This window comes from Calliopsis andreniformis, chromosome 9 (assembly GCF_051401765.1).
Source record: "Calliopsis andreniformis isolate RMS-2024a chromosome 9, iyCalAndr_principal, whole genome shotgun sequence".
Taxonomy (NCBI): Eukaryota; Metazoa; Arthropoda; class Insecta; order Hymenoptera; family Andrenidae; genus Calliopsis; species Calliopsis andreniformis.
This window is the reverse complement of record NC_135070.1, coordinates 2790841-2815049: the sequence shown is the minus strand read 5'-3', so window position 1 is coordinate 2815049 and position 24209 is coordinate 2790841. Positions and strand designations below refer to the sequence as shown.

The following is a 24209-nucleotide window of genomic DNA, read 5'->3' as shown; positions in this document are numbered from 1 at the left end:
CAGAGAAATTGTTGCTAGACCTTTCCTAATAATATCTTATATTTAAAAAGACTTGGAGATCATATAACTGATGCATAATCAAGACACAAAACAACCACTTAAAAGTACAGTGTCTTGAATAAATAAAGTTCAGAGAATTCTGCTATGAATCTCTGTAAAAATCCCAAGGCTTTCATAGCAGAATGAAAAGTAAAATACTTGTTCATTTATCTACGCTTTTTTCAAATAGATATGTAATTGCGTCACACGCGGGGAGTCATTACTTAAATAAGTTTCCTGCTTACACCGTGTCACTTTGCATAATAAATAATTTCCCTTCATAGATAATAGATACCACCCTTTCTGTGCTCCCTCGACACCCATCGACTTTACCTAATTTATCCTACTCGATAGAAACGGAGCATGCGCCTGACTCGCAGGCATCGTTTCATAGCCTCCCGGTATAACAGGAGGCGTCGATTTAAATACGACAGCCGTAGGCGAGACTCGGCAGGGTAACTTTCTCTCACCCGTCAGGGTACCGAATAATGATTATTACGCGTGACTCGTCGGAACCAAAACGGTCACCGGATGGCCGCTGTTCTCCGTTCCCCTTGGACGCCCCTTCGTTTCGCTCGCTTTTTTCCTTTGCAAGTACCATTTCCTCGGCGTTGATCTCTTTTTGATCCGTGTCAATGTCTGACTTCGTCACAATGGTTGACGATGTGTGCTATCATGAAAATTATGAGGTATAATAGGAATAAAAGTTCGACTATTAGATTGTAACAAATAGGTACAATTGTGAACAGTAATAGGCACAAAAGGGAACATAATTAACAGAAGAATAAGAGGAATTAAATTATGAATTGTATGTATACACTGATTAAAAAGTACACTGCTGATCAAACGCATGGGATCGCACTTTAATGAAGGTGTAAACGTTAATAATTGAAAATTTAATATATAATAAGAAGGACATAATAATATAAGTAGCCACCACATTAAATGTCGACAAAGATTAAATTATTGTGGAATTGGTCCACATTAATCAACAGCATAACAAATAAAAAGTTAAGTATTCTCACACTTTATGGTGCTGTACTATATGAATAAGAGAAAGGCGGAAGTTACAGGGTTTTTGAAAACACCCGTGAAAGGATTATGTACCTAAAGAAGTAGTCCTTTGAAACGAAATCATTATCCCGCTTGCATATCCGGGTTGTAGGGTTGCAATCACCAATTAGCAAGATTTGTTCGATATAACTGATATTGGAAAAGCGGTAAGAATCTCAAGAGTGTATTACAACTTTTAGCCTGTAAGGAAATGATAATCCTTCAGAACTTCTTCTATTAGGCTTGGAAGAATTACAGGATGGAAATTCGAATGAAATTGGTGGTTTGAAAGTACAGCTCCACTACAAGACATAAAAACAGCTTGCAATAATTAAAGCTGTTAATACCATAGAAACCTTATCAGGCATATCAACCTCATACCTCAGTGTATAAAACTATTTTTTTCATCTGTCTAACTATAAGAACAGGTCGATTAACAAGCCAAACAACTTACCACCACAGCTACGAGTATCACACTTCCTACTCAAATTCTAGACAAATATCTACACTTAAATCTGCACCATGTCTCTCACAGAAACTGGTCCACCTAACTACAGGAAACACTTCGCTATCAACCATCGCGTTCTGAGTCAACTTACTAAGTCAGAAAAAATTGAAAAATCTGCCCCTCCACTTCTCCCGCAGCAAGGTGTGTTTCGCTTATTGCGCCCTCGATATCGACGTAATTACGTTTGCCCAGTACCAGTTCATCTTTGCTAGAGCTTCTTCTATTAGAGGAAGATGTATCTAGTAAAAAACTTATCTAATTAACTTATCTAATAAACTAACTTATCTAATTACTCCATTTCATTTTCATCCTCACCTTCCCTCTTGAGTTCAAACCTAACCTCTTTTTTATTACATCGTTTACGAAATATACTATACAGTGATCGGTACGAATACACTTTCAAGAAAAATAGCAAATAAAATCACGAATGCTTCCGTCTTTAGAACTTTTTGAAGACTGATTGTGACCTCTGACTAAAAGAATTTATTCTCTGTATGGAAGAAACGAATATCGGGCAATATGAGAAGCGAGGTGAATGAGGAACAATGTTTCCCTGGGACAGGATTCGGGATCGAAGATTCGGGTCAGGTTGTTCGGATGACGGGGGGTATCGATTTACGAGGACGCGAGAGAGCCGAGAACGGAGAACGGAAATGGCGACATGGAGTCCAGGACAGGTGGCCCCCATGTCGACATCGCTCTGCTCCGTTCCCTCGATCCGTGAACGGGCTTTAATCGCCGCCGTTCTCGCTCCGTTGCCCCAGCTACGTCGTATTTTATCGCCGCCTCGACTACGGAGCCGAACGAAGCAACGAATCACAGGGAAAAAGAGAAGAAGCCTTGATTTCAGGAGCAAAAGGAAATATGGGGAACGAGTGTACTCTTGAGAGCGCCAGATTTAACGAGCCTATACGATCCTTCGGAGGGGGCAGTACTGAGTACGATTTCTGTCGATGAGACCGTGTATTTCTGAATTTACAGTGTCATATAAAGTTTCTTGGAATTAACCTGGGAGATTTGTTTCTCGTGTGATTTTTAATGGGATTAATTGTTGGCTTCCATTGTATTCTAATTAATGAGAAATGAATATCAATTGGGATTAGAAATTGGGGCTTAGACTTCTCTGTAATTCAAATCGAGAACGCTTCTTAAATATGTGAAATACAGATAATTTTATAGAGAAAATAGGAATTTTAAAATACGGATATACAATATAGTTGAAAATTTTCTGTATTATTCGTTCCTGTTATGGTATATGTTTATTATATAGGCAGACCTCGGTTAACCAGCTTAACGCGAGATTTAAATTTGTAGTACACTTCCGATGGCTAATTTTATTATTTTAAATAGACTACTATTGAATTATAGTTCTAGTCTGAATTGATATTTTGCTGTATTCTTACATTGTCGTTAGATTGAATAACCATCACACTGAATAAACGAAACTTAATTGAAACTCGATAAATCAAGGTTCTGTTGTTACTTTGCTCTGCGTTTGCAACTGATATTAAGAATATCTTGGAGCCATTTATTAATTGTTAAAAAAATTAGATTTTTTAAATAATGTGGTTTTATTATTACATGGAATTATCACCTCACATCGCGTCGCATCGCTGTTTTATTAATAAATATCGTATTTACAATTCAAGAGAACTCTCCTGTTCTTACTTACTATTAAACCTAAGTTTTCTTCTGCACCTGAAAAGACACCCAACGCAAAATCGTAAGAAATGCATATTGACAAAATCCCTCTAGACTCGTTTTACAGCTAAAAAGTTGCCCAACATTATTCAGCAACCTTCAACCCCATTTTCTTTTTGTACCACGAGTCAATCGAATCAATCTTCCACCACAAAATCCGCTATCGCTCCAGCGTTTCACGTGCAGAAATCCCGAATCACGTGAGAAGATCTGATCTTAAGCTTTCACGGTCCGACGAGCTACGAGCTCTTTGCATGAAGATGTTTCAACGGCATCTATCGATTTATTCTCTCTGCCGGGATCGTAGTAACGTGAAGCGTCTCGATCGGCTGCGAACGGTTCCTCCATTCAGCTCGAAATGAAACCGTAAGACGCTAAAGTGTGACGCGAGGACTGGTCCGACGTCGTTGTATCGCGAAAGGGGTGAACGAGGAATGCGGAACCACTCATTGCATTGATACGCACACGTGTCAACAGCTGAGCAGTGTGGCTGCTTGCAATATATGTTAATAGAGGTAAACAAATTAAAAAGTAGCATTCGATCCGAACGAAATAGTTATATAAAATGAAGAGGACGCTCGCAGCTGTTACTGCGTTATTATGTATATCTATGCTGCTTAAGAATTCGAACTCTCCGATTTCCGGGTACGGAGCAGCAATTAGGGCACTGAACGGATGGAGTGACCAATGGTTTCCTAATTTGAGACAGTGCTCCGTGATATCTGGGAATGGTAACCAAATGGATTGAGGAACTTTGTAGAATTATAAATTATTATTAGTAGTAGTAGGAGTAGGATTATCGTACAATTACATGAATTAAGTAGACATTATATGGTTTAGTAGAGTCTAATGGAAACGAGTGACATTGCGATGTCACGTTGATACCATTACATGATTCAGTAGGGCTATAATATGCAGATTTCTAAAAGCTAATTTACATTTGGCGTGATCGGTGTAACGTACAATAGTAATAAAAACGTTATGGATAATGGATATTGGTTTTTACGTGGATAGAACTGGACAAAATAATAAGACACATCATGTATATTTGTATGTTTTGCGTATTTAGAAGTAGAAAATATGCTATTTATACACCTTGTGTAAGTTTATGCATCTTAAGTTTATACATATTATACATAGTTATAATAAGAATAATTCGTCTTTATTATGCAAAGAGAACAAATTACATTAGATACGTTTATTGTAGAATTTACATAAAAGTTCAATCTGTTGTTGCTTAAAACTTAATAATATGATATATTATTAATATGATATAATAATATGATATATTATTAAGTTTTATATATATCATATTCTATATGATAGAATATAGAGAATATGATAGAATATGATATATGATAGAATATGATACAGGATCAAAATTCCCCTGGATGGTTTATTATCTTCTACTGATAATTCCCAAACATCTTTTTGCAGAATGAGAATTCTTGTCCAATCTTCCAAAACTCGGGGAACCCGTACCTACGATATTATTATAAAAGACATCTCATGGAAGTGGAGAATTTTCTCATGTAATCTCAGATCTTTAACCCTTACTATTAGTGCATTTTTTCAGAATCTAGAGTTTAGACAGTTTTCTTGATCAGACTTCATCATAGTGTTTTTCTCATAATCAACGTGCTGGAACTAAGCACCACTACGATTTCTTCCAATTCTTACCACTTCCACTTCTTATTGTTATTAGTATACTTTGTGTAAAATACTTTCATACTTTATGAGAGTCCTTACTCTTGAAGCTTGTTATTAGCGAAGTTGCAAGTAGCAGACATTTCCTCAAGATCAGTTCATGCACTTGCAAATACCTCGCTTCTGTCTCATAAAACGTGCAGATGAAACAAAACTCAGATGCCGACGTCGAAAGCTAGACATCGATAATCGATCGGTCCATTTTTCACGCAGAAGCTTCAAACGCTTTATCGTTTTCACCTTCAGAATAATTGGAGAAAGTTCGAAAACGCTAGCTGTGCCCTATGATCCCTTGTGTCTTACTCAGCCTAGAAAAAGGAAAAGGCAACGATAGGAGCGGGCGGAAAGAGCTCCTCCAAACAGAGGAACTCCCACACGGTACCGAGTCTTTTGATGTTATAAAACCGTCGTCACGGTCTAGGAAACGTGGGAATAATAGACGTCGGATTTACACGGTTCGCGGCGCACGGGGCCCGATTCTCGGCCGCCCCGACGCTGGTTCTCACCTTGTTAGATCGACTGTCGAAGGAGGAAAAAGGCCGAAAGCCCGGGAAGACCATTAAATTACGATACAAAATGCCAACGAGTGAAACGTCTGGATCGTGACTATCGCCGCCGAGTGAAAAAACCACGTAATGTTGCCGGGGCGAGCGTCGATCGCCGATGTTTCTTCTGCGGCTGGCAAAAACCACTGTTCCCGCTTAATTCACGATAAACAACGCGACGAAGGAGAAACACCTGGCGATACTTTGTTGCGTGTCGAGCAAAAAGCGAGATATCGACAACACGCGAGAAAATGTGTGAACCTGTACGTTCTTGAGGGAAAAAACCTCTGTATGAGGTCAGGAAAAGTTAATGGGAAAAGGAGATCATTTCTTGATGGGAGTTCGTGGTTTTGAGTAAAGTAGACTTGGTTTTCGATTTAGAAACTATTTTACGATTTTTCATTGTGAGAGTCAGGATTTTAGAAAAGAATAGTACGTTTTATTACTGTTATTATTAGTAATATATGTTATAGGTAGTTATTAATTATTTAATTTATACCATATCAAGCGTAATAAATGTTAGATCGTAAAGGAGTAAATTTCTTAAATAAGATAGAGTTCCAAGAACTACATGAAATTTTTAAATGAATGATTTAAATAAAGAACCCCAATATTGACACATATAGAAATGTGATATCAGTAGCTGCTCATTAAAGTCATCTTCTAATAATCACTGTGAAGTGATAATACATATTCTAATTTAGTTCTATAATCGCAAAAAGAATTAATTTTCAGATGTATAGAGTTTATCTTGATGTATACTATACAACTTTTTCACTAATAATACTATAGAATAATTAAGATATTTAAACTTTCGTAAAATCCAATCAAGTTATAAGAATTCATCAAATTATTAAATTTCTCTAAATACATAAATGGTATCTGCTATATGTATGTATTTATTAGTTAAACATTAAATATCTCAAGTACATGTAATACACGTAATCTAAAAAGACTTTAAATATCAATAAAACTCTTCAAAGAATGTTGAAATACGTGTTATAATCCTTTAGCACTTTTTAATTTTTCTATGAAACTCTAAAAACTGTTTCAAAAAATGAAGTTATCACATTTAATAATAGAAAAATAACAAGTATTGTATTGAAGTCTTCATAATCTCTCTTTTCTTCCATTCCATTTCAATTCCAAATTATAGTACGCTTCTGTACTGGAACTTCCACTAGTGAGCCCTCGATGGTCCATGCAGCACAGAACATGTTAAACAAAAATTCTCTAAAACTCACTTACCAAAAGAACCTCTAAAAGTGAATCTCCTCTTAAATTGAACTCCTCTTTTTTCAAGCTTCGAAGATGAAAAAAACTGTACAGAACACGACATAGTAGGAAGACAGGAAATATATTTTTTCTGAACAAGTTTCCTCGACCTTCGGTATCTTTAGTGCACATAAATCTGAATGGTTCCAGCCGATGTGATGCAAAGTACATAGAGGGAAACTGGATATGCACACAGTGGAAACGCATGAGTCAGTGATGCCTCCGGAGAAAACGACATCGTTGTACGAGTTTACCGTGGAAGCCAGGTCTCTACGTCGTCGGGTGCGTTGACCCAGCTTACGGTAACCCAGGCCGTGTTGCACCTGCCTCGCGTGGACTTACCTGGATAAAGGGTCGTGCGACCCGAATTACTTCCTTCGCATCTTTTTTCTCCTTTCCATCGGTCACGTTTTTCTGCTACGCACCATCGATGGAGCACTCGAGTTCGCGCCAACATCGATTCGGCCGATTACCTTTCGCGTAGCTTAAACGCATTCACTGAGAAAACGCACAGGCGCTCGACGAACGACCAAACTGACTTATAAAGTCGACGAAGGATTATTAAATTCGTACGTTCGAATTTTATTTTCTTTATTTACTTCTCGACCAGTTTCCTTACTTTTAATAGTACATAAAGTGTAGAAGTTAATTAATATTTCGACTACGTATGAACGTAAATCACTGCAAGGTACTCTGCGTCCTATCGTTTGTTTATTTTCTATTTAGTAAACATGATTAAGGATAATGATTGTTTTTAAGTACCTCGTGCGGGGCTTTGTAATTTACTGCGTTTTTATTTATTTCTAGTGGAGGGTATTTTGAATTCAACCCTTTGATTACGACATGTTTTAGTAGGAAACTAACAGGGGTGGACTTTTTTATAGTTACGTGTTGACTGGTGGAATAGAAAGAACGAAATAATGAATGTAAAAATAGTTGGAATATAAGACTAAATATACACATAATACAAGCAGTTTAGTTGTGACTGAAGCAAATCTTATTTCTGAATTTTGTATAAAATCTATTTTTGTAGAATATTTAGAATATTTACATGCTATTTTGTATGAATATGAAAGGTGAATATTTTATAAAGTATTGAATAGAAATCTCAATTCATGTTTATAGATAATATGTATGATAATAGATTTCTACTTTTTTAAATTATGTGTAAGTAGAAACTTTACGAAAAATAGTTTTTCACAACGTGAAATATTCTGTATTATAATGTATTTCAGTATATTTTCGTTTTTCAATTTGTATTTCTCGAAAATACGAATTTTATCTTGTTTTCAATTAAGATATAAGCTTAAATTTTTTAAAAACACAACTCGTACTACTTTATCTTATTTTCACAGATATATGAAGTAACGCTTGCTAATAATTTTAGTTTGAAATACTCTTGAAAGTAGATATACATATATACGTATGTACATAGCACACGTAATTGAAAGTAGATAAGTTTTAATTTGAAGGGTGAAACGAGAGAAACGCTTTTCAATTCCGCTATAGAAAGTGTTTCAGTACAACCATTTCCATTTGATGTAGTATGTATGAAATAACTTGTTCGCCAATAAATTAAAATTGTTTTGCAAATTATCCTGTTTAATAGAACCAAGTAAAAACTCATCTGTTTCCACTTGTATGCATGAAATGTTACATTGAATGTAGTGTTTCCTCACTGTAACTCGTAACTGAGTACAATTAACAATATTACAGACAATAGAAAATATTCAACTTTGTCTCTACCAGCAAAAACAGTTCATGAACATGTTAATGTTCGATGAAACAGTTACTCGATATTTTTGTGAACACTAAGAACAATATATGCAAAAGGAACACGAACAGACGATTCATAGGAAATTTAATCTCCATACTGTTCGCGAACAGTTCGCGAACTCTGGTGTATTCCCACAATTGTTAACTAATTCTGTCTTACCAAAGAACAAAAAAGAATGGAGACCTAGCAAGTATTTAAAAAAATAAGGAGAACATCATTTGTAAGTTCTTCCACCACAATGTTTTTTTTGTGCAAACTACAAATCTATTAGTACTCTTGTACATATTTATTTATGTTTTAGTAACATTCACAAATCTTATTAAAAAAAAAACAAATTAAAATTAAATCGGGTTAATATAATATTAATAGGTACACTAATATCGGTCAAAGGGTTTGAGTAATTTTTCAAGTTAAGGAAAATAAAACTTACTTTGTTAAATATGCTATTTAAGTAACAGTAAACAATCATAGTAATTATCGAAATAAAAAACAATAAAGAACAAACAAAACAAAACAAAAAAACAAAAAAGTAATTCTAATAATTACTGAAGGCTTTGAGTCAAATATATCGTTACAGAGTATAAATTTAGTAAGAATTAACAAGTAATTTCAAACTTTTTTATTTAGTAGTACATGTTGTACATAGAAGCCAATGACAAGAAGTTGTATAAGCTGTTTGTAAAAGAGACACAAAAAGTCCTGAGAAAGACCCTTCAAACTTCATAAAATAGGGGCAAATTTGTTTCCCCTATCAAGTCACTCAAACAATCACCAACTTATCACTTACATACCTTAATCTCTCCACTTGCACAGTCACCCTGAGGAGCGCCCACGTCAACTGCCGCGACAATCGCAGTCATATTAATCCCCGATTTGTACCTATATCTCGCTTCATCGAGTACCTCTCTCAACGACAGTCGAGCGACCTTCCATCAATACTCTGTATAATTATCATGAATCTTGAGAAACAACCGTCGAATTTGTGTTCTTCAATGTGAAACCTCGCGACATAATTTCCTCGAGAAGATCGAAGGCGATTATAGCAGAATGCTGGCATAAATTTCCTCAAGATGATGAACGGTACAAGCCAGGAGGAACAGAGGAATCGATTGAGAGGATCTTTGATCAGAAATAGAAGCGAAGACGACGGACACCGCGGCGCGACGGCAGGTTCTCGTTCCCGTACGTGAGGACGATCGTGGGGAGCACGTGAGGTCTCCTCTTGACCTCACTTTCTAGAATCCTTTAAGTATATGGCGCCTTCAGACCTACGGCTCATTTATCCATTATCGATGAACGAGCGCCGCTTCTCCGACACACGACGTGTCCCTACTAACCGAGATATACCGGGTCCCTCGTATACAGATTGCTCGTGACAGATGGTCCACGCTGTCAAACAGCTACGATGTTCGCTAAAGTGGAACGTTTGAGCTTGATTCGTCTCGTAAAAATCGTGAATCGTGGAGCTGTTTCTTTATCGTTGCCATGTGGATGATAATGGAGCTCCAACTTCTCGTTGTCCTGTTATATGGAGAATAGTAACGCAAAAATTTAAAAACGATAAAAAATGGTGTTACAGTTTGTTTCTTATTGACCTAATTTGTATAATTTGTTAAGCTGAACATTTCCATGTCCATAATTATTTATGAAAGAATGTAGCTAATATATTATGAGGTAGTAAATGTTGTCTACCTCGTGCGACTTATATTCCTGCAAGATTTGATGTTTTGAATGTTTCAATATTTACTAATTTGAAATTTTTCTAACTTTGAATTTTCGAAATTTGAGTATTTGAATATATTTATTTTAAATGTTTTAATATTTTATAGTAGGGGAAATTGGAGTAAGATGGTAGATAAAGTAGTAACTTTACTTATAAATTAGTTTCTAATTTTATACCAAAAATTAGTGTAATATTGCTTCATGAGATTGAACAATCTGTATATGCATATTTTTGTTACTGAAGTATTTAGGATTGATATGATAAAATATTGTTTTTCTTTTTGTAGAAAAAATAAGAAATTATACTTATTTTCGCTTAGTATTGCTACTTTATCCCGATCTGCTGTATTCTAATAATTGGAAGTTGAACATTCAAATATTTAAATACCTAAAAATCTGAAGATTCATGGTTAAAAATTATGAAATTTAAGTATCTGAAAATTAGAAAATATGATTGAAATAATTAGAATTGTAAATGTTCTTAAGAATAACCGTTACGAGATTATGAATAAAAATGGTAAATCCCATGTAGTGCTAAAAGATTACTTTTCCTAAAACTTTAAAAAGGTAAAAGTGTGAAAACTTGAAAATTTTTAAAACTTTGACAGTTTGAAAATTCTTCAATTTTAAATCATCGACATCTCTCACAACTCCTACAGATTCCCACGTTTTCCAGTTCCTTCACGCCTAATACTTATTATTAGACACAACCTCGTTCGAATTTGCAATAGAAATTCAAGCTAAGTAAAAATTTTAATCTGCCTGCAGATTTGGCGCAAATCAGAGCACTGGTGGAGTCCACGGGCATGCTGGGCGGTTCCACCTGCCCATCTTGTGAGATGCCCTTTGACAAAGGGAAGAAGCGCCGGCTGATCGATTCTTGCGGCCACGAGCGTTGTTACTCCTGCCTGTTTCGCAGCGAAGCGTGTCCACTATGCCTGCGCGCCGACTTCAACGACGACGAAGGACTGGAGGGACCCTTCAGGGACGGGTTCGTCGGCTCTCCAGGGCCCATGTCGATCCTCGCGCCCACGGATGGCTGGATCGATGAGTCATCGACGGTGAACTCTCTCTGCGGCAGCCCCAGACCGCGCACAAAAGTCACCACGCGAGCCAATCTTCCGTCACGAGTCGCACACGTAAGCATCATCATCATCGAGTAACACTTTCATGCCTGGAGAACCTCGACAACTCTTCAGGGACCTCTTCGAGCACGAGGAGGGATGACTGGAATGTCTGAGAGAGTTTGCGAACTATTGTTCGACGAGGTCCTTATTGTGCTGACAAGAGAACATCTCCAGACTTTTTCCTTTTCGTTAAGCGTGGAAGATGTTGAGACATGGTAGAAGCATTAGATTGTATTAGAAATTTTTATGATTTTCTCTCATCTTTCGACGGTTCTATAAGGCATATTATAATAATATGTGGAGGGATTTAAATTTTTTAAATGACTGTCTCATCTCAGCGATTTTTATCCACGTTTATAATTTATAATTTTTATAATTTACTTTGCATTAGGTACTCCTAACATAATAGTTACGAACATTAGATATAACGTAAAATACATATAACAATTTACTTGTGGATTTTCCAAAATCTTCCATTTTATAGCACTTCTATAAATCTGTTAGTTGTGTTAATTAAGTAGATATTCATGATTGAATATTTTCAATTTAATTTAATTTAATTCAAAAATAATTTAAAAAATTAATTTAAAAAAGTTAGTATTTTCTGATTTTAATTACATCGACATAGTCATTGCATGATGTTTGATAACGAAGGGCATTGACATGGAATTAGTGTTGAAGGCTACGCCAAGCATAGAATATTTACAGGAAGTAAAGACATAGAATCTAATACTAGGTATATACCTACTATTTATTACAACAAGGACAAAAATCATAATTTTCTGAGAACTGAAATAATGTCTTCATTTAATACAAGAACTGTTCTTTTTCTAAATATTTATATTGACCTAACTCAAAAACGACTATCTTTTTATTTATGTCATTATTATAGCAAATAAGCAATATGTAGATGTATATAAGCTCAAAACAAAGTTTCGAATCCATCTTTGATCGTTTTCTCTACAAACTGGTTCCAGAAAATTGTCTGAAACAGTCTTTCTACAATTAATCCTAGACGATATGTTCGTAGAACGTTCTCATCTTTCTTCTTTTCTATCAAAATAAGAAAATCTGTAGTAGATCAAGCAATTATAATACATCGTTAAAAATTTTAATTACTATATTAAAATAAATTAGTAAATTTTAAATTATCATAGAATACACGCAAAATATTTAATCAATATGCTATAATCAACTGTTCTTTTATCTAGCAACGGGAGTCAGACGAAGGCATCTCTTTCGTGGCAATGACCAAAGATCTGAAGAATAAACCGCCACTGCTTCCAGAATCCTCTGTATCTCAGGGTCGTCAGAAACTTCAAATGATGACGCAGAGTACGTAAACTCCTCCCCATTGGAACAACTAGCAAAGAAACACCCACCTGCATATGTAGATTTTCTAATATTCCATAAACATTTTAGGTTGCCCCACGCCACCAAATCAAAGGAAACGATTCTTCCTAAATCCCAAGGTGCTGAGGAGCTCGTTCGTTCCTCAGAGGTCGTCCAGGCGAGGTGCGTCATCTCCAGAACCAACTGCAAACGACAATCCTTCCGCATTATCAGGTAAGAGCCCAGTTTTCTGTAAATAAAATAGACTCTTAGATGAAGATAGGCTGTAGTGCGGAGTTGGGAACCTCAGCTTCGGATTTAACTAACCTTGATACCTACGCACACACGCAGTCTGGATGGCCACGTCTTGGGAAGGAAAGTCAAGATGGCCGGGTGTAGTGCTGGGAAAAATCAAATCTTTGTGGAGCAACAGTCAAGGCACGGCGAACGATGGCCTGAACCAGCTCATCGACTCGAGGAGCAAAGTCACAGGCAGGGAGCACTTTCAAATCGAGTGTGCATTGCCGTGTTTCACAATTGACCAGGCTGTTTCATGGTTGAGGATGAACCACGTCCCCTTAAAGCAACCTGTATTTCTATTGTTTCTTATCCCTACCGCTAGCACACAGGCTTCTCTTTCCTTCACATTTCTCTGTAGAGCACTGACCATGGGTTTTGAGCATGTCCCGATTGTTTTAATCCTACACGTGTGTGGTGTGTTTGAGTAGCACGAATTTCCCATTCTGGCAAGGTAACTTGCCAATCAAAATAATATACGTGGCTAAGTCTCTGACAATGAGATTCGTCACGGATAGCAAATTTGAATTAGGTAGAAATTTGAGAGTGTTCAAGGTAGCATTGGACGACAGTGGACTCTGCATCGTGAAAATATACGTGTTGTTGTGTCGTACAGTGGATAAAATGCATCCGTTGCACAATCCCTTCTTTGTAGAGTCTAATTAACGTTAAAAATTCTCTTTGCAGACGACGAAGGCGGCTGCGTGAAGCCTCTCTCCTCGAAGACGAGAAAATCCTCGCAGTCGGACCTGCATATGAGGCTAGGGCTCCTCTTGGGAAATAACCATTCGCGAACAAATAGCAGCGTGGACGCAGTTGACCTGCCAGGTGTCTCCAGTCGCTCTGGTGGAGGCGCGTGTCAGCCACGAGTTCCCATTCAAGGTCACGACAGCTCGGCAGCTTCGTTCAGCAGCCTGACGAGCTTCGAGACGCAAACTCTCGCCTCGACGAATACCAGTCCCGTGTCTACGTTGACGGGGACGTCGAGCGAAGCTGAGGCAGCGGCTGCGTTACGATGTCCCATGAAACCGAAGACGAAGGGCAAGGGAAAGAGCAAGTCTAGGGACTGCGACAGTGCCGGAAGCCTTGCCTCGATTTCCACATCGGTATCGGCCTCCACGTCCATGTCTATGTCCATGTCCGTGTCTGTCTCGGGCCTGTCGAATGGTAGCTCGAGTCCCCTCACTCCTAGAAGACATTCCGTCAACGCCTCGCAACCTGGTCACGCGGAGGAGCTTGGCCAGTTCAAGAACAGACGATCTGGCGCCAGGAGATCAGCTAGAACTGGAAATTTTAGGGGAGCTGTCGACGCGAAATGTAATTTTCTTTACTCAAGTTTAATAGTTATTGTAGTGGTATATGCTGCTGAAAATCATTAGGAGATAGTAATGTTTATAAGAGTGATATTAAGTAATACTTAATACTAACTAGTATTAGTACAGTACAGCTTCCCCTATTTGTACTAATAGGAGGACAAGAATGTGCAAGTAAGAGAATTTTCGGATAATAGACCAATTACTTTTCTGACACTAAACTTTATTTATTTGAAAAAACAACAAAATTGACAGTTTTTGCAATATTTGAATATCTCATATCATTATGGTCGCCAAATTACATAGATTTTTTAACTTAAGCAGTTCCGTAGAGTTACGTTTCTTATTATGCCTTAATCTTAATCCATCGAAGTCCTTTTCCAAATGTTTCATTTACCTTAGCTTATTTAAAATGATATGCATGATATTTTTAGCAATATTATTGTCTTCATCACAAGAAGATGGAGTATGTATACTCCATACATTGATACTATGAATACAGAGAAGTACATGTATATTGTAACAAAAAACATAAGGTTGTTAGGAGATATTCTGTTCAGGTAACAGAATGTTCGGATAATAGAGTTTCGAATAAGGGAGGTTCTACTGTAATATTAAATATGAAAAGTGATTTAAAGTAAAAGCTGAATTTATTATCACGTTCTTTTCTTCTTCCTAACGTTCTATTTATTTTAAGTATTTTTAGTGTTTTAATCACAACATACATACACAATATATTATAATTCACTGTTTAACACAACTTAATGCAAACCTTCCGTTTTTTAGTACGCTTCATTCAACATCACGCATCACAGCTAACCCTAAAACCGCTATTCTTCGAAGTACCTCTCCTAGAAACGGATCCCTTGTTCACTGGTCGCCAATGGCTGCTGCAAGAGATAGAGTCCGTGATAAACGGTTCCAGTCCTGGAGTTCTGATCTCTGGCTCCCCTGGAACAGGAAAGACTGCACTGGTCCTGCAACTGGTAGAGCACAGTTGCTTCGGACGACGAAGGGAACAATCTTTCCCTCCGGAGATCAGCGAGGAAGCTGATGAAAAAGAAAAGACTGGCTGTGCTTCGGCGTTACATGCTAACATTCGCAACACTAACGAAAGGGTACGAAAAAGTTCTTACTTGACTTCTGAAATATATTTTGTTGCGAAGTTTAATGTAACATTGTTGCAAATTATCTTTAGGTTCGTGAACTGGCGTCTCACGTCGTCGCGTATCACTTCTGTCAAGCAGACAACAATAGTACCTGCCTGGTACCAGACCTGATCCATTCGTTAGCTGCTCAACTTTGTCAAGCTCCACAGCTCATCTCCTACAGAGAGTACTTGCTTTCTGAACCTCACATTCAGGGCTCCCTGTCGCAAAGGGAATGCACTGTGGACCCGGATCTCGCGCTTTCGAGGGGTATTATTGAGCCTCTGTCCACTCTGAAGAAGACGAATAGATTGCCTGAAACTAACATGGTGAGGAACAAAACTTTCTTTTAAAGTTATAAGTCAAAACGGATTAAAGAGTACTGCAAGATTTAGAGGATGCTTATTAACTTTCATATAGTAAAGAATTTCTATGCAACACACCACTAAATCATAATCACGTCACAAGAACTAAATTAAATTAATTAAACTAAAAAACTTAATCACTTTTCTATTTGACACACTAAATGATAAATTGGTTAGTAAAATGATTTTGCGTTCTAAACAACTGGACCAAGTTGAGATTCAACTATTCCGATCTACCCTTAAATATTACTTTAAATTGTAGCATATCTTTAAGTGTTCAAACGTTTGTTTCTGTGGTTTTGTACAATATGTAGGAAGACTGTTTAAGCTCCTTCTCCTTTAAAGAAGAATTATTACTGCTATCCAGGTGATACTAATCGACGCAGTCTGTGAGGCCGAGTACCACAGACCAGATAGAGGCGACACAGTAGCATCCTTCCTAACAAGGCACGCGCCAAACTTCCCCAGCTGGCTGAAGATCATCTGCACAGTAAGGACACAACTGCTGGAGTGCGCGAAACAGCTACCCTATACCAGGTTGTCGTTAGACAAATCCTCAAACGACACCCTTGGAAGCAACGTCACCAGGGACCTTTCTGACTATATCGGCTACAGGCTGGCTCAGAGTCCTGCGATCCAGACGAATGTGACAGCGTCAGTAAATGGAAAGGCGGAATCGTCGTGTAGCGCAAATCAAACGCGATTTGCCTCACATCTGCTCGCGCTCGCTAGAGGCAGCTTTCTCTTCGCAAAGCTGACGCTCGATCTTATCGAGAGCGGCCACTTGGTAGCTAAATCTGCGAGCTACAAGGTGAGCAGAATCGTATCTATTTGACGAATCTCGCTTTCTCAATGGATTCAGGGAACTGGGATCCATCGTTGTGTGCTGCAAAACACTTTATTAAATATTTCATCATTCTTCCAGGTCCTGCCGGTATCCCTTGCGCAGATTTTTCAGCTGCACTTCAATCTCAGATTCCCCACCGCGACATCCTTCGACAAGGTTCAACCTCTTCTAGGCGTCTGTCTGGCTGCTCTGTACCCTCTCACTCTGCCAGAGATCTTCTACTCCGTCAATTCTCTAAACACGGATCACTTCGTTTCATGGGAGGATTTCCTGCAGAGATTCAAAGTGAGTGGACTTTTCTGATCAATCGTTTGAAAAGAATCGTACAACTTAAGTTGCTTAAACTGTTAGTCAAATAAAGATAAAACAGACAATCGTTCTAATTGCGCGTTTCGTTGCTTCCTGTCGCTGCTCACCAGTGGATCGCGTAAGTCTCACCGCATGCGTCACAGTAGAGCAATTTAATGTATCTCCGTTTCGAAACACAAGCCCGCCCATTCGATGTAGCTAAACGACCGTATTTTGTTATCAGATGCTCTCTGGATTTCTCGTGAAACGCCTGGACGACACGTACATGTTCTTCCACCCGTCGTTTAGGGAGTGGTTGATGAGAAGAGACGAAGGAGAATCGACCAAGTTCCTCTGCGATCTGAGGCTCGGTCACGCGGCGATCGCGTACAGGCTGTCCAGGCTCCAAGCACCGTTAGACGGCGATAAAGCGTTAGAATTAGGTCATCATATACTGAAAGCACACGTTTACAGAGGCGTTGCTCCCTGTTGGCCTTCACGCGATTTACAGGTAGCCTCACCTGTTCTCATTTATATTCTTTATCTCATGAGTATGCAGCGATTACAAAACGTCTTTGTGCGTCCTGAACAGGCCATCTGGTTAGCATCATCGACGGAATGCGTCTCCTCAGCGCTGTGCACGTTGCGGAATATCTACAGCCCGAACGTGAAGGTGTCCAGGCTGCTTTTGCTGGCAGGAGCATCCCCGAACCACATCACCGAATACCTGGGCAACGCACCAGCTCTTTGTATGTATGCTCACGAGGGCTCTGTTGAGATGGTGTCCTTGTTACTGGAATTTGGCGCTGATGTCGAATTAACGAATAGCCAAGGATGCACGGCACTTTCGCTGGCGGCTGCACGTGGACACTGCGACGTTGTCAGAAGGTGAGGAAAGCTTGACATGATTCTTAGATTTATAGATGAGATGTAAACTGATCTACCGATATTTTATACTCTAAAGCGAATATACACATTGCTGATAGCAAAACTTATAACTAAAATTGGTCCTATGTAATTTTGTTGAGTATATAATTGATCAAGATAGTAATATATTGGTGACAAAGTACAAGATATTTGTTTGGAGAATGAAGTATACTGTTAACTAAAAGGTTGGAACTCCGAGAATTTAGGAGACTAGGGTCTTTTCCATAAAACAAATAAGAGTAATACTAATTGTGATCAAATATATTAATTTTTTTGATTTTATTAAAATACAGAATATTAAAATACTAAAATTACTGATCTCAAATCACAAAGTAGTTTTGTCATGGAATATGATTTTAATGAAAATTAACATGTAATTCTAAATTTTTGACTGATACTGTTCTCTTACTTCTTTATTTAGCATAAAACTAAATTAGGAAATTTGAGACCTTTTTAAGACTCAAGTGGTTATTTGAAATCATTTGTATAATTAAAACTAGGTTGGCCGCCGCTGGAGCATCGTTAGGTCACACAGACATGGCTGGACAATGTCCCCTCGTCCATGCCGCGAGGCACGGCAGGCTATCAGTGGTTGGTTACCTTTTAGCCTGCGACTGGGTGATTCCGACTGGTGACAACGAATCTGAGAATCCTCAGGAAATAAGCAGAGAGGAGGCTGCCCAGCAGGCTGTCGTGGCAGCTGCAGCACAGGGTCACGAGTCCATCGTTGAGTACTTGCTGGACATGGCAGAGGTGATCGTGGATCGACCTGACACTCTCATAGGTGAAACAGCTTTAACTATCGCCGCTGCGAATGGTTCCACTGCCACAGTTTCCGCTTTGTTGGCGCGTGGAGCGAATCCAACAGCTGTGAACACGAAAGGGCTCTCTCCATTAATGCTAGCTGCGAGAGAGGGACATTGGGGTACAGCTGAGAGACTACTACAAGGTTTGTAGCCTTCGTCAAGTTTGTCCATGACGTAATTTTAGTATCAAGATAATAAAAATTCTGATTATTTCTGTTTAGGAACCCTATCCAGCAGTACTGATACTATTTTGGACGATGCAGTGACGCTTCTGGACCAACGGGATCCTGCAGAACGTACAGCACTTATGTTAGCCGCTTCTGAGGGTCACACGAACTTGATTGAACTGTTTCTCGACAAAGGATCTATATTGGAGAGCAGGGACAAAGAGGGACTGACTGCTCTGTGCTGGGCCTGTGTTAGGGGAAGACTGGCTGCTGTGCAGAATCTAATTGATCGTGGTGCTGATGTTAATACCAGTGATAACACTGGCAGGACTCCCTTAGACTTAGCTGCATTCCAGGTTAGCCTGCCTTCTATCCCATTAATATTTTGACAGAAATAATTTGCAGCAGTACTGACCATTCTTAACTAGTATTCATTGCCAATCAATTATAGCACATACACATCAATTCATATTTTCCAATTCCCACTAACACTATAGAGTACCTTTAAATTGTCCTACTTTGAAATACATTTTACCTTCTAACAGGACAATTTTACTTTTTACATAACGTAACACAAAAATCTCTACCAACTCGTTTCACCTTTTAGTATACCTAGTAATTAAAAGAAATAAACTCGTTAACTAAGAAATGACATCAAGACTTTCTAACATTCAGTCATTTCAAATTAGAGATACACGTACTTTATGTTAGAGCAACTGACCGTACATTAATGATTCATTAATACTGCAATGAAAGATCGAGTTGTTCATTTCGCGGTCACTGTTTTCCCAGGGCAATCCGAAGCTCGTGCAGTTGTTGTTGGAGAAGGGAGCAGCGGTCGAGCACGTCGATCTTCACGGAATGCGACCTTTGGATCGGGCTATCGGATGTCGAAACATACCGGTGGTTCAGTGCTTCCTGCGCCGCGGGGCGAAATTAGGCCCAGCCACTTGGGCAATGGCTGCTGGGAAACCGGACGTTCTTCTTATTCTGCTGAATAAATTACTGGAGGATGGAAACGTGCTGTACCGAAAAAATAGACTAAAGGAAGCGTCGCACAGATACGCGTACGCTCTAAGGAAATTCCCAGCGTCGCCTGAGGAGGACTGTCAGGGACAAGAGCAGGGTCACATGATGCTGCAGCTGCAGACATTTGCGCAACTACGGCTCAATTTCTTGCTCAACCTCAGTCGATGCAAGCGCAAGATGAATGTGAGTAACTATGTTAAACATTACATTTATTAGTTTTTTCTAAGAGTTCAATTCGTGTAGTTACTCAAAAGAATGGATTTTACAGCGTGATACACACATCTGCGATTGTGAAATAAGATTGCATTAGCCATTTATTTCATTTTTTTTTTTTTTTTACAAACTACTGGTGTTAAAAATTTATAATTTTGGAGAAATTGAAAGGAAATATTGCTATAGGTCACTTCCAATTCACTAAATGATTAAATATATAAATTTTGTTTTGCATACGTCAATTACGATCTAAACTAAGGTATTTTGAAGATTACAGAAAATTGGTTTTCGAAATTTTTGCAGTCTGATATTCAATTGAAAAAATCAACTTTAACAATAAGGAAAATTTAAATGTATAATGTGTTCGGTAATAGCTGTCAGAAATTGAAAGTGGTGATTCAACACGTTAAAATAATACGAAAATCAAGAATAATAAACATGCGTTTGAGGCCTAGTTTTAGAATTATTAATTGTTGAGGAAACGCTAAAAATTCGCGTGAAATGTGTCTGACTCGGAACTTACTCTACTGACGTTGCTTTGTTGACCTGACTGGTGCTTGTCAGCAGTAGAGTAAGCCCCAAGTCAGACACATTTCACGCGTATTTTAGACGTTTCCCCAAGAGCTAATAACTCTGAAATGAAAGCTAAAACGCAATTTTGTCATTTTTTATTTTCGTCCTATTTTGTCATGTAGGATCACCTCTTAAAAGTTCTGACACTTATTGTCGAACATTCTGTACACAATAAAAAATACTTATGAGGTGTTCAGACCTATCATTACTATTGCTAGACAGTATCTAAATTCAAGCATACAACTCATCAATCGTAAAAACTAAATCAGAGGAGTTTCTTCATCAAATCAATTACTGCAACTTTTTAAAGCTTATTTTGTGTTCACCCCTAAACTTTGTAGTTCTTCCAAAACTATTTTATATACTAAAGCCTCGAGATCTGTGCCAAATCAAGTTATTCACTTTCATCGTTTCTATCGCCAGGAATGTGCGGAAGCAATCGAGCTTGCTGACGAAGCTTTAAAGGTTCGCCCAGTGTCGTACGAAGCCTTCTACGCGAGGGCAAAGGCGCGCGTTGACTCAGGATTACTGGAGGATGCTCTGTCCGACGTCCAAGAGGCTCTACAAATTGCACCGCCGCAAAATCGACAGGATAGAAGAGTCCTCGTTGCCCTGAGGGACGAAATCATCTCTCGATTAGACGGTGTGGGAACCAGCAAAGGATCCAACGACTGCACGATTCGATCTCGACTTCGAGCATCCGTAGATACTCTCACCGAGCTGTAAAGTTAATTAATTTTTTGATAAAAGACTTGGATTATTTTAAGAAAGCCGATCATTTCCTGAAAATGGTCAGGTTTTGTTGTCTATGAACGTTCTAGCTTTGTTCATTGTTCGAGTATTTAATTTATCAATCAGCCGACATTAATTGAATGTACGATTCATGGATGGTTTCGGTCGATCAGAATTTGCTTTTAGTAATTTAGAGAAGATTGTTATTTCTTTCTGAAGCGGTTGAAGCCGATTCTGAGCGTTAAAGTGTATTTAACGACTCGTTACGTAAATTATGTATACTCAAAGAAATATTCCTTTCCTTGCGTCTTTAAGAATGAGTAAGAAGCAAGGTTTCTACGTCCTTTTCTATGCAATCGTATTGCATGATCGTTTTAGGTTTTTTTTTGTACGATGTTCAATTCGATTTCGAGTCGAATACAGAGTTTAATATATATACATTTTATATATATATTATATATAAATATTTGTATTATATTATCGCGTATGAAGATTGGTTTCTAGTGTCGTTGTAATTTAATGAAAGTTATTATTTAATTTTATTTTTCTCTCACTCACTGTTTCTCTCAGTATTTGTTTTTCTTTAACTTACGCCAGAACAGTTGTGAAAGAAAGCAAAAAAAAGTAAAATACAAAGAGAAATGGGAGACGACTTTGTTCGTCGAAAAGAAATCTCGATATATTCCAACGATAGAGGAAGAATAGTTTCTCGCCGACATATTTATAATGCATTCGCTTGCCAAGCATTTATTGCACCTATTCTCCTTTGCAACCTGTCGAATCGCGATCAATTTTTACGTTGGTCACGACTCGACACGATCACGCGAGCTCTTGAACGATTACGATTCAAACGATATTCGATCGTCGGCCATGCCGACGTCCATCAACCTGTCTGATTTGTTTGAAGGCATGCAGTAAATTTGCATTGACCCTTTGATCGCAGTCGCAATATTATGTGCTTCTGCATTGAAGTACAGAAGTGCGAAATAAACAAACTTCTTAACGAATCAAATTAATAGTCTTTTCATTATACTCCTTGAAACTATGAAATGAATTGTTATTTATATTATATTCATAGTAATTATGTAAAAAGGGGGCAACCTCGCCGATTTAAATGATCTTGAAATATATTGTCAGGAATACAATATTAAATAACTTTTTTATACATGTGTTAGAAGTACACTCACGAAATGAATAAGAACGTTCTCGACTGATGGTTCTGGGGTAAGTGCCTTGAGGTGCACCATAGTCCTCCTAATAAAAGACATAACCTTCCCCACTCCGTGGCCAGATCCTCTAATGATCATCCCCTATTACATGAACGAGTTATTAGTAGTGAAAGAGATAATCCATAGACTCTTATTATCCGAACTATCCAGTTATCCGAGCCGTCTTGTCTCACGATCAGTTCAGATAAATGGAGCTGTATTTTGAGATGAAAGACAATACGTAGGTTTATGTTAATAGTATTCGTTAATAGTTAATTCGTTAACAGTTAATTAGTATTCTTCAAACACACAGATACATGAAAAATGACCTACTTACAGAGGTACTTGAAGCAAAATAATTTATGTAGTTCGTTGATTTCCGACCGATTTCTTCACCTTCGAGTACCTTCTACTTAAAGTTAACTGAAAGTTCAGAAACAGAAAGTCTCATAAAAATACAAATACTGAGCTGTTACTTCAAAACAAAAATGATGAAAAGTCTATCGATTCTCTTTTGAAGCACCAACTCAATGCCATCATTTTAAACGATGTAACGTAACTATGCTGATAGGGAATCGCAAATCGATGAAACTCATTATACCTGAACCTTCAGTTAACTTTAATTGAAAGGTAATTAGAGGAGAAGAAATCAACCGTTCGTCATTCCTTGATCCATGAATTGTATGTACTGAACAATCACTCAGGATTACCCATTTTCTACTAAATTACCCAAAGGATCACCCATCTTATGAAACAGTAGATACATACAGGGTGTTTCCGAATAACAGGTACAAGCGAACAGGTGATTCCTCATGATAAAGACAAATATAAAGAATAAAATTTGTTTTATTTTCAGCTGAGTTTTCGAGCTACTCAAGTTTGACGATTCGCTCTGTATTATGCGCATCGGTTAAGATACGATTTACCCAGCGGTGTATGTCTAGCATGTTTGTGAACAATGTTTTACGATTACTGGTATGCTATTCGAATCGTCCGTTTATCGTGAACACTTAGTTTTCATTAATTTGCTACCACAATGGCTTGCACGAATCGGGTATACGTTGACATGATTCGAGTTTCGGGAGTCTGTAATGGAAATTCGTCTGCTACCATTCGTTATTATAGAGAGCAAAATAGTTAACAAAATCCTTTTTTTCTGGAATGCAGTAACTTATAAATATCCTATAAATATTATTTACAAACATTGTAGACATTATATATCTCTGAGTGAATCGTATCTTAGTCGTAAATACGTATAATACAGAGCGAATCTTCAAACTCGATTATCTCGAAAAGTAAGTCGAAAACAAAAAATGTTATTCTTTATATTTTTATTTTTTCATAAGGAATCACCTCCTGTCCGCTTGTACATGTTATTCAGAAATACCCTGTATGAAGAGAATTTTAGTCTCCTTTTATAATCACTTGACAAAATAGGCGTCGCATCGACTGCACAAATCTACAGCTCTGAAGAATCGATAGCATTGATCGCATAATTAGTATACATTAA

General features: G+C 37.9%; 1 protein-coding gene across 1 annotated transcript in view; it reads left to right on the top strand.

Annotated features, from left to right (window-relative positions):
- Rols (zinc-RING finger and ankyrin repeat domain-containing protein rolling pebbles) overlaps positions 1 to 22497 on the top strand; it is a 42107-nt gene extending 19610 nt beyond the window's left edge. The window contains exons 2-15 of the mRNA XM_076386119.1: positions 11096 to 11466; positions 12666 to 12789; positions 12877 to 13020; positions 13771 to 14400; positions 15183 to 15514; positions 15595 to 15873; positions 16277 to 16720; positions 16835 to 17041; positions 17289 to 17555; positions 17637 to 17932; positions 18472 to 18920; positions 18999 to 19300; positions 19737 to 20156; positions 21183 to 22497. Of these exons, the coding sequence (XP_076242234.1) occupies positions 11096 to 11466; positions 12666 to 12789; positions 12877 to 13020; positions 13771 to 14400; positions 15183 to 15514; positions 15595 to 15873; positions 16277 to 16720; positions 16835 to 17041; positions 17289 to 17555; positions 17637 to 17932; positions 18472 to 18920; positions 18999 to 19300; positions 19737 to 20156; positions 21183 to 21485 (4568 nt within the window). The 3' untranslated portion in view covers positions 21486 to 22497. The remainder of the gene's footprint in view (positions 1 to 11095; positions 11467 to 12665; positions 12790 to 12876; positions 13021 to 13770; positions 14401 to 15182; positions 15515 to 15594; positions 15874 to 16276; positions 16721 to 16834; positions 17042 to 17288; positions 17556 to 17636; positions 17933 to 18471; positions 18921 to 18998; positions 19301 to 19736; positions 20157 to 21182) is intronic.
- Positions 22498 to 24209: the final 1712 nt, after the last annotated feature.